Source organism: Pistacia vera, unplaced genomic scaffold (assembly GCF_008641045.1).
Source record: "Pistacia vera cultivar Batoury unplaced genomic scaffold, PisVer_v2 Contig109, whole genome shotgun sequence".
In the NCBI taxonomy this organism is placed as follows: domain Eukaryota; kingdom Viridiplantae; phylum Streptophyta; class Magnoliopsida; order Sapindales; family Anacardiaceae; genus Pistacia; species Pistacia vera.
In genome coordinates this window covers 1295041-1306626 of record NW_022195126.1, presented here as the reverse complement: position 1 = coordinate 1306626, position 11586 = coordinate 1295041, and the positions used below count along the sequence as shown (strand labels likewise).

General features: G+C 35.2%; 2 protein-coding genes across 2 annotated transcripts; both read left to right on the top strand.

The window, feature by feature from the left end:
• The first annotated feature begins 3229 nt into the window (after window positions 1–3229).
• LOC116136413 (lysine histidine transporter-like 8) lies at window positions 3230–5369 on the top strand. The gene is made up of 5 exons (XM_031422130.1): window positions 3230–3616; window positions 3711–3844; window positions 3983–4419; window positions 4516–4647; window positions 4737–5369. Exons 1-5 carry the CDS (start codon window positions 3294–3296, stop codon window positions 5220–5222), a joined length of 1512 nt encoding a protein of 503 aa, XP_031277990.1. The 5' UTR covers window positions 3230–3293; the 3' UTR covers window positions 5223–5369.
• A 2850-nt stretch (window positions 5370–8219) lies between these two features.
• LOC116136765 (lysine histidine transporter-like 8) lies at window positions 8220–10178 on the top strand. The gene is made up of 5 exons (XM_031422436.1): window positions 8220–8539; window positions 8688–8821; window positions 8948–9372; window positions 9457–9588; window positions 9693–10178. Exons 1-5 carry the CDS (start codon window positions 8220–8222, stop codon window positions 10176–10178), a joined length of 1497 nt encoding a protein of 498 aa, XP_031278296.1.
• The last annotated feature ends 1408 nt before the right edge of the window (window positions 10179–11586 follow it).

Below are 11586 nucleotides of genomic sequence, written 5' to 3'. Positions count from 1 at the left end.
CAATTCAGACATTTACCTGGCCTTTATTTATGTTTTTGTTTTAAAATGTGAACTTGAAAATAAAGTTAAAGAAGTTTGTTTTCACCTTTATATAATAATAATAATAATAATAAGAAAATAAAAACTTTGGGAAAATGAATTTGGAAACGTAAATGAAGGGGACCTTATTTTTGGTTTAATTGGTTTAAAATCGAGTAAACGACTTTTTCTCACCCAAGGTTTGCCTTAATGACCTTTTCCACCTAAAAAATTTTCAAATACCACTTTCCCACCTAATGTTACATTCTGTTAATACCCAAAATATATTTCACTTTTACAATCGACGTTCGGCAAGTTACCAGTGGCCAAGGTAAGAGGGTTTTTTATAAAGTGGAGGTCGGCGGATCAAATGATAGTGACCGATTGAATAAAGCACCAGAATCATTCGAGAATTAGCTAAGAATAAAAAACCCTAGCTTTGTGATGGTCGGTAATCGACGAGAGATTAGGTATCGAAATAAGAGGAGTTTTGTAGAGAATAGACCAGAGGTTCAAATGGTGGTAGTGATGAAAAGAATTTTCACTATCCAAATCAACTTTAAATAAGAATAAAATATTAACTTTGGTTGAGAAAGTGGTATACTCAAACTTTTATGACTGAGAAAGTGTCACTAAGGCAAACTTGGGTGGAAAAAAATCGTTTACTCTTTAAATTAATAAGATTATCAGGATTTCTGACTCATGTATATGTTAAGTTATCACTCTCAAAACTTGTACTAGTAGGTACGGACATAACAATATTAAATACTCAAGTCCAATTTAAATCTTTATAATAATATCAGTGTTCCATATATAAAGTTCTTAAAAAGCTTGTGGAACTCAAACTCAAATTTGTACATGATAATAATAATTAAAAAGAAATTTATATCATATGGTATATATACAACTAACCAGTTAAAATATAAAATTCATACACGTCAACCAGTAAAAATATTTAATTCTTGTCATCGCTTACCACATACATACCTTTTTTTTTTTTTTTTTTATGGTGATTGAGGGTGTTCAAACCGGTTTGTGTATAGGGACGGATCCAAAAATTTCTGTTAGAATGGGCTAAAATAAAAACTAATTGCACATTAATATTTTTGTCCATTAATTTTTGTGTTAGGATTGGCCAAAATACAGAAATTGTACATGTTAATATTAAAAAAAAAAAAAAAACTTGAGTTCACCTTTACTTGTGCGTATCTTAACTAATCCTTCAGGGTCTTAAAGTTAAAAACTGGATATACCCTCTAATGACTATCCCTATTAACAATCAATGTGACTTAAACTTAAGACTTTTAAAAAATACACTCAAGAGTCCAGAGTCATCGTCCATCACTCAGCCACCCACCCAGGGGAGGTTCACATACATACCTTACATAATCACTGATTACGCATCTGCATTGAACATATGGAACTATTTCTAGAACGTCATAATACTTTGTCAGCCTACTTCATTTCTACCAAAACTGGGATAAAAAATTCCTTCTTCAAGGAAAGAAAAATACAATCTGTGGGGTTTTTTTCCAATGGAATGTTAGTTCGGTCAGCGGTCAAGTTATTTGTAAATCCTTCAAGTCCTTTAAGTCTCTCTTTATTGGATCTTCAGTTCTGCCAGCGTTGGTTGTTGAATTTTTTGGAGTATAGCAGAAGTCTTTTTAATTTATGAAATTAATTTGGAAACTGAGACGAGCTATCCAAATTGAGTTGTGAGTTTGAACTTCATAATGTATTTGTTTTATCTCCTTGTTTTCCACACTCAGCCTGTAAGCCGGCATCATTTAATAAAAAAATCAATAATGTATGAGAACGAATTTTGTAAACCACATTTCGAAGACCAGGTGGGTGGAGAATATAGACTCTTAAGTGTATTACTTAAGATGTCTTGAGTTTAATTCTTAGTAGTTGTTAATAGGAGTGACCCTAGAAGGTTTACCCTTTCATTAACTTCAGGGCTTTGGAAGATTAATCAAGGTATGCATAAGTAGGCTCGGACACACCCAATAAAAAATTAAAAAAAAAAAAAAAACTTTGTACCCACTTATCTCAAATTTAATGTAAATTCAATACTAACATATCTAAATTAGAAATTGTGATTAGAATTTCTAAAAGATTCTTTATATTACTCAAACTCTTTATTATAAAGAGTCTATCCATAAAAACAAAAGTCTAACAGACTCTTTATCTTTAAAATATAAATTAGAGAGTGAGTTTGACTCTCCACATTTAAAGAGTTAAATTTCACTCTTTATTCTAATTTTAATTAATAAACTACAAGTTCCTATACATTTTATTTATTAATTCTCTCTCCCATTAAGTCTCTTTCTTAAAAATAAAGAGCATTTTCATTAAATTTAAAAAGTCTATTGAATTTAAATAAAAATTGTGTTATTTATATTTTAAAATTAATAAAAATATTCTTTATTTATATAAAAAGTGCCCTTTAAAATAAAAATCACTATTGGAGGTGCTCTTAAATTGAACAAGAGGATGCCAAAGTTTTTCTTTTGTAAAAATTAGTTCATTTCATTTGTTGCACTTTGCCTAATACTTGCATTAAAGTCAACCTAGATTAAAATATTTTTGGTGTCTTTGGGTAGTTTACGGGAGTAAATTTCTCCTATAAGATAATTTTTCTAAAGTTTCACCATGATACTTGAATTGAATAGATTGCTTGTCAATTCGAAATTGTCTTACCAGGAAAGTTTTGATCTTCAATCATTATTTGATAGTATGATAGTAAAAAAACAAAATGGGATTTTGTGAACTCTTGAATTTGAATTTTCTCAAACATTAATAAAAATGATCATTAACTCTTATCGGCTGGTAGGTCCAAGGCCGTGAATTAAAAAAAAAAAAAAAAAAAAGATTAGTCATTAATTGTAACTTCATTGCAAATCCAACTTGGACAATATTATCAGAATCTTTCATTTAGATGCATGAGATTTTGTTTCTGTTTTCGAGTGATTTCTTTGCATTAATTAGTTCAATATTTTAAAATGATACCACACATATCATAATTTTATTAATTACTTAAATCCAACTGTGACAACTAATTTATTTAGAAAAATAAAATGGTTCACACTACGCAGTAACAGTAACGTCAGCTTTAATCGTCAGGATGATCTCACTTCATATGTAATATTCCCGTAATCAAATAAGTCAGCTCTTGGAACTCAATAAATTAACAGCACCTCATCAACAAAGTCCGCAATGTTTTTTCTTTCCTTGCACATCAACCATATTCCACGTATTGCGTTAGCTTAGCGATGGAAGTAGGTTTTGCAGAAGAATTCTCTCTTCATGAACCATCAAGAGGTCCTGGAGATCAGCCTCACCCTCTTCAAATCATCAGGATTGAATCAAGCGGCTCCATGAAAGACTCCACTGTAACACCATATGTAGAGGGTATTTCAAACGATGGTAATTTCGGCAATACTCAGGTGATCAAGCACTTGTTTCCACAAGAAGCTTGGCTTCCTATCACAGAATCCAGAAATGGCAACGTGTTTTCTGCTGTGGTTCATTTACTCTCCTCAGGAATTGGCCTTCAAGCCCTTTTACTCCCTGTTGCATTCGCCACTCTCGGATGGTTAGTATTTTGCCAAATTTAAGTTTTCAATTTTCAATATTATGCCATGCTTGAATAAACTTAATATTCTTGTGTTTATTTTTAATGTTTGCAGGTCATGGGGGATCATATCTTTGTCACTGGCATTTGCATGGCAACTTTACACAATATGGCTTCTTGTTCAACTTGCAGAATCAGTCCCGGGAGCACGCTACAGTAGATATCTCCTGCTTGCAATATCTGCCTTTGGTTAGTAATTAAATACGTACAAGAAAAAATCATTTTAAAATTCTTCAACGACCCTCATTTTGTATGCATTATATTATATACATCAACCACGTGTTGCTGCAGATTCAAAAAGCAAACTCGTTTTTTATTGACTTCCAGGTCCAAAGTTAGGGAAGCTGTTTGCTATATTTCCTGTGATGTATTTATCAGGAGGATCATGTGTGATGCTGATTATCACTGCTGGTGGTAACATGGAGACACTATACAAAATTATGTGTGGTGGTGGAGACAGGTGTGAAGCCAATTCACTGAGTGGTGCCATGTGGTTCTTGGTCTTCACTTGCATGGCAATTCTTGTAGCCCAATTGCCCAACTTGAATTCCATAACCAAGATCTCGGTGATCGGAGCAGTCACGGCTGTCGTTTACTGTACTCTGATATGGGTCCTGCCGATAACCAAGGGCAGGCCTAGTGGAGTATCCTACAGCCCTGCAGAGATGGGAAAATCAGATATGGCTAAGTTTGGTAATATCTTCAATGCTATTGGAATAATTGTGCTCGCATTTAGAGGTCACAATCTTGTGCTTGAAATACAAGTAAGAATGTTGAATATTATCTCCTAATTTGATATGAAATGCTGTCAAGATTTCAATTAAATTTCGTACCTATTTGGAAATTGTGTGAACTTACAGGGGACACTGCCTTCTAACCAAAAACAAAAATCGTCAGAGCCGATGTGGAGAGGTGTAACGATTTCATATCTAATAATAGCAATGTGTTTATTTCCACTTGCTATAGCTGGATTTTGGGCTTATGGAAACAAGGTAAAGCATATCATAACCATTTGAATATACATGTAATTTTCAAATCAGAGAATCCTAACTCATTGAAACTTCGGATTGCTTTTGTCCAGGTTCCAATAAACGGAGGGTTATTGACTGCATTTTTGCAAGTTCATGGACCTAAAACACCAAAATATGTGATGGGCATAATCTACCTTCTGGCTCTGATAAACAACCTAACTTCATTTCAAATCTACGCCATGCCGGTTTTTGACAACCTGGAGTTTAGGTACATTATGAAGAAGAAGAAACGGTGTCCATGGTGGGTTAGAAGCGGTTTAAGGCTCTTCTTTGGAGGGTTAACATTCTTAATAGCAGTGGCATTTCCATTCCTAGGAAGCTTGGCAGCTCTAATTGGAGGAATTACATTGCCTTTGACATATGTTTATCCATGTTTCATGTACATTTCCATAAAAAAACCCCGCCCGAACGGCACAATGTGGTGGTTGAACTTCGGTCTTGGTTGTTTAGGCTCGATTTTGAGTGTTATGTTAGTTGTTGCAGCACTCTGGAACTTGGCTACCAAACACTTAAATGCCAATTTCTTTAGGCCTTAATTTTGTGTTCATTACAGACAGACACCTAGAATTTAACATATATAACAGTATAAACAGAGAGAACATTACATGTACTCAAAAGTATTAACTGATACAATTCCTGATGTATAGAATTATGTAACATTTACGAGAAATACATTAACTTGATTCCCAAACTATTTGGCCATTTTCTCATTAACTCAGCAGCTTGAACTTACAGCTAGCTAGAAAGTTCTTTTAAACAATTATGATTCCTGTACGCTCCAATGGATAGATGAGTTCATGGGGTCCTGTTTACTTTTGTGTGTGTGAAAGCAAACACTATTTTTCTCTTTAGGAATATAGTTGCTTCAGCATGTAAAATTGGAACAAAGTAGATTAAGATTAGACCTTCCAAATAATTCTTGCCCACATGAAGATATCCATCAAGGATGAGAAATTGACGCAGTGAGTTAGCGTGATAAACATGGTTAGCACACGACTACACCTTTAAAATTGATAACACAAGTCTCAATCCAAAAACTTAAACCGCAAAATCTGAAGTAAAAATTGAATAATTTATTTAATCACATCCAAAACAAAAAATAAGTTTATATAGGGTGACAATCAACCCTAATAAGATTCCTAATAACAAAAGGAAACAAAAACTAAATTAATTAAAATAAGAAAACCCGAAATAAAATAAGAAAAAACGCGCAAAACACTAAAACAGTCCCGAAACACACCAAAACGGTGGATTTTGACCTCGAAAACGACCTCCAACCAGCTAAAGCACTCATTATGTCAACGGGCTCAAAATAAGTTTTCCAACGGTATCTTACAGGCCTCGTAACTCTTCCCGGATCAAAAGTTATAGCCATTTGAATGGAGCATACTTATTTAGAACTTTTAGGCTTTATGCATAGACTTCTAATGTTCAACCCGCTCCATGAATTCATCCGCCAGATATCCTACGTCAGAAATTCCAAAATTCTGTCAAAAGAGCTCTTTCTAAATGGAGTATATGGTGAGATAATTAATCAATTTGATCTCGAGGTATTCTTACCTAAAGCAGATGCACCATTTGGAGTTATCTCCAGTAAGGCTCTAAAAAAATATCCTCTGTTCTGTTCTGCAATAATCCATCCAACATTTGGAAAACAGAATTTAGAATGTGTATAATGAAATCCACAAACATGAAAATGCTTACCACTTCAAAATACAATTCATTTACCCAAGAACAACTGGAAAATCAATAATATAACTGCATTTTGAATTGCAACAATGCATCCAACAATTTGAAACAGGCGTTTAAGTATGTCCAGTTCAACCAAAAAACACGACATAGTGATAATAGGATTTAAGGAATCAATAAATATTACCAGGCTGCATTGATAAAAGGGGATTCAGATAGTTTAACTTAGTTCTGATACCTGGTTAAACTCTTAAACAATATTTTAACCACCTTTTTGTATTTGCTTGAACAGCGCAAACTGCAATCTCAAAAACTCCTTCAAATGATACGATGATTACAAAAGAGAAATACACATTGAACATCAAGATACGTAAGCAAATGAGTGCTCCCGACTCGGTAGGAGGGCCCGACCCGGGAATAGTGCTCCCGACCCGAGGATAGTGCTCCACTTTAACACAGCAGGCAATCTAAGAGGAGTTCTTCATTTCCATCACTTATGTAGGGCATGCTACGAACAAAAATATATACCATAGAGCTCATCATATTATAAATATATAAAATGAAGAGTTAATGACTTTTTTCAACCCAAATAACGGTATAATGATATTTTTTCACCTACAGACTTTTAACATATTATTTTATTATCCAAATTTATATTCTGATAATAAACAGAGAGCAAACTCGGTCTAGACTGTTAGGGCTTTTAAAGATGTGAGATTAATGAGTCTTTTGATAGTAGTAGGTTGGGATTGATCAGAATTTGATTTGGAAGAGAGAGCAAACTCGGTGTAGGCTGTTAGGACTTTTAAAGATGTGAGATTAATGAGTCTTTTGGTAGTGGTAGGTTGCAATTGATCGGAATTTGACTTAGAAGAGGTGGTTACGCAAACCCTAATCGCTCGATTGTTGGTAATTGATGGGGCTCACGAGTGTGGGGTTTGAGGGTTTTTTGTGAGTGATGATCGAAGAAGAGAATGGTGATGGTGTGGAGTCGTAACAATGTCGGAATAAAAAATGAAATATAAACTTAGGTAGTAAAATAGTATTTTAGAAATATGTGGGTGGGAAACAGTGGCGGATCCAGGAATTTCACTCGATGGGGGCAAAAAATAAACAAAAAAAATTTGTGGGGGCAAAAGGTCAAAGTCTTATAGGGGGTAAAATGCAAGTAAATATAAATATTTATACAATCTGAAGTTTTTTAAAGTTTGAGTGGGAGCCGTGGTCTCCACTCATCATTAAGTAAATCCGCCACTGGTGAGAAAGCGTCATTAAACCATTATTTGAGTAGGAAAAGATCATTTACTCAAAAATAAATAAATAAAATTAATGAGCCTTTAAAATCGGTTTCTTGGCAGATGGTCAGTCTCGTAATTAAAGTACCCGACTTGATATTGTCAGCACCCACCCCGCCATGAATAACCACCATTGACGTGTATGATGATCAAAACATCATTTGGGCATTGTCTACAATTAGAAGAAAGAGTAACGTCACAGAAGTCTTATATCCACTAATGTAGTCTCGTAACTAAAGTACCGACCTGATATTGTTAGCACCATATCATTTACCACCATTACATGTATGATTCAACGTAATCAAATATGATCAAATTAACATCATTCCGGCATATCGACTTGATAAAGTCAATTGGAGGAGTCCAAATGGTTGGGCTGAGCAAACTTACACCAGTAAAATGACAACTCCCCTTGTTTCTCCTTAACCACAAAACAGGCTGCAATAGCTAATTTTGTTACATGTCAATAAACATATAGCTATAGAACCTAGAGATTTATGTGAGCTGTAGAAAAACCAATTTGCGCCATTGCAAAGGCTTTGATTAGCCATGGGAGAAGTAGCCGACGGGAGTTGTGTTGAAGAATTAGATATTCATAATCAAACAATATCTAAAAGCGCCCAACAAGACCATCAACAAGTCGTCACCATTAATGAATCCACCACAGAAACTCAATGCACAAGGAGTTATTCCACCGCTAGTTTAGGCATTAATGATGAGGTCGTGTTGAACCCACAACCACAAGACACTTGGCTTCCCATCACAGAATCAAGAAATGGCAACGTGTGTTCTTCTGTGTTCCATTTAATTTCTTCAGGAATCGGATTCCAAGCTCTGTCACTTCCAATTGCACTCGCCACACTTGGATGGTAAGCATCAATCTAATGCTTGTTTTGTATTTATTCATGTAAAAATCTCGCAGAGATGATCCTAATCCATTTTCAAGACTAATCAAAAGAGAGACAGAAAATAAATTTGATGTCTGTGTTTGACAGCAATTTTCTTCAATGGTTGCAGGACATGGGGAATCATATCTTTGTCACTAGCATATACATGGCAGCTTTACACGATATGGCTTCTAGTCCAACTGGCAGAATCAGTCCCTGGAACTCGCTACAGCCGATACCTCCACCTTTCAATAGCCGCCTTCGGTTAGTATTTAGTTTGTATCATTTGTTCTTGTTTTTCATAAATCTCGACGAAACGAGTAAAATTTGGGACGTAATAATCTGACAAGTTTTGCAGCAATTTATAAGTGATACTTTTTTTATTTCTAGGTCCAAAACTAGGAAAGTTGCTTGCTCTATTTCCTGTGATGTACCTATCAGGAGGATCATGTGTGATGCTAATTATCACAGCTGGTGGGTACATGGAGACGTTTTACAAGATTTTGAGTGGTGATGAAGCCATGTCATTCAGTGGCATATTATGCTTCTTGGTCTTCACTTACATAGCCATTACTATAGCTCAATTGCCCAACTTGAATTCTATAACCAAGGTCTCAATGCTTGGAGCAATCACAGGAATTGCATCTTCTACTCTAATTTGGGCCCTGCCCATCAGCAAGGGGAAACCCAGTGGAGTCTCTTACCAACCCACAGAGATGGGAGAATCAGGAATGGTGAAGTTTGGCGGTATCTTCAACGCCATTGGGATCATTGTGCTCGCATTTAGAGGTCATAATCTTGTTCTTGAAATACAGGTAAAGATATTGAATCTTCTCTCCTAATTTGATATGAAATGTAAATTTCGTACTTACGCATTTGGAAATAATGTGAACTTATAGGGAACATTGCCTTCTAACCAAAACCATAAATCGTCTAAGCCAATGTGGAGAGGTGTAATAATTTCATATCTAATAATAGCAATGTGCTTATTCCCGCTTGCTATAGCTGGATTTTGGGCTTATGGAAACCAGGTAAGCCTAGCAAATATGGGCTGGAACTTTAATAAATACAATTAATGTAAGTTCATATCAAGAGATGATCATACTGAATTACTGATCGACTCTTTTTCTTCCAGATTCAAACAAATGGAGGAATGTTACAAGCATACTTGCAGGTTCATGGAGATAACACCTCAAAATATGTGATGGGTTTGATATATCTTCTAGTTCTGATAAACTGCCTTACTACATTCAACATCTACGCGATACCAGTTTTCGACAACCTGGAGATGAGATACACCCTGGTGAAGAAGAAACGGTGTCCAGATTGGGTTCGGGTAGGTTTCCGGCTCTTCTTCGGAGGCTTGGCATTCTTTTTAGCAGTGGCATTTCCATTCTTGAAAAGCTTGTCAGCTCTAATTGGAGGAATTGCATTTCCTTTGACGTATGTTTATCCATGTTTCATGTACATTTTCATCAAAAAAACCCGCTCAAATGGTGCTATTTGGTGCATTAATTTAGGACTTGGTTGCTTAGGAACGATTTTGAGCGTTTTGTTAGTTGTTGCAGCGCTTTGGAACTTGGCTACCAAAGGCTTAAATGCCAATTTCTTTAGGCCTTAGAAATAGATATATTCCATTGCAAGGAGTATAGTGTAGTGTTATTTGTGAAATTGAAGAATTGTATGTTTTCAATTCATTAATTTATCACTAAGGAGTTACACCCTTTATATAGGGGAGTATACGATTCCTAAATCTCCTAATTATGTCAATTGCGGATTACACAAGATTTTGTCTGACATAATTAGGAGTTAGATAATCTCTAGAATATTCTGAGATCGTATACCTGATATAACTAAAAGATTACAAAATATATACCTGATTACAAAATATTAATTTACACAATATTATGAAAATCTTAACACTTCCCCTCAAGTTGGTGCGTAGATCTCACACATATCCAACTTGTCTAACACTTGTGAGAAAAGACGTTTGGAGACAGCCTTGGTAAAAATATCGGCCAATTGATCCTCTGATCGAATCTTGGGTAGCTCAATAATCTTTTCATCCAGTTTTTCTTTGATGAAAAATCTATCTACTTCAACGTGCTTCGTATGATCATGTTGAACTGGATTGTGAGCAATGTCACATGCTGCTTTATTATCACAATATAACTGGATTGGTTGATTAGGTTGACAACCCAAATTTTGTAGTAGAAATCTTAGCCACAAAGCTTCACAAATCCCAAGTGTCATTCCCCTAAATTCTGCTTCAGCGCTCGAGTGTGCCACAACATTCTGTTTCTTGCTTTTCTACGTGACTAGATTACCTCCTACAAAAATGAAATAACCAGAAGTAGATCGCCTGTCATCCACTGCTCTAGCCCAATCAGCATCAGTATATGCATGCATATTTTGGTAGTCTTTATTTTTAGAAAATAAGATTCCCTTTCCAAGAGCATGTTTTAAATATCTCAGGATACGCATAACTGCATTCATATACTGCTCTCTAGGATTATGCATGAACTAATTGACTATACTCAATGCATAAGCAAGATTTGGCCTAGTGTGAGACAAGTACATAAATCTTCCCACAAGTCGCTGGTATCTCCCTTTGTCAATTGGTACTTGATCAGTATCAACTCCTAATTTCAAGTCTTCTTCGATTAGTGTATCAGCTGGTTGACATGCTAACATACCAGTTTCCTGCAACACATCTAATGCATACTTTCTTTGTGATAGAAAGATACCTCTGTTAGATTGAGACACTTCAATTCCGAGAAAATATTTCAAAGAACCTAGGTCCTTCATCTCGAATTCTTCTGATAAGTACTTTTGCAGAGCCTTACTTTCTTCTGGATCATTTCCTATAACCACCATATCATCCACATATACAATAAATGCAGTGATATTTCCTTGCTATTTTTTAAGGAATAGTGTGTGATCTGAATTGCTCTGATGGTAGCCAAAAAACTTCATAGCTTTGGTGAACCTCCCAAACCATGCCCTCGGAGATGGTTTTAACCCACACA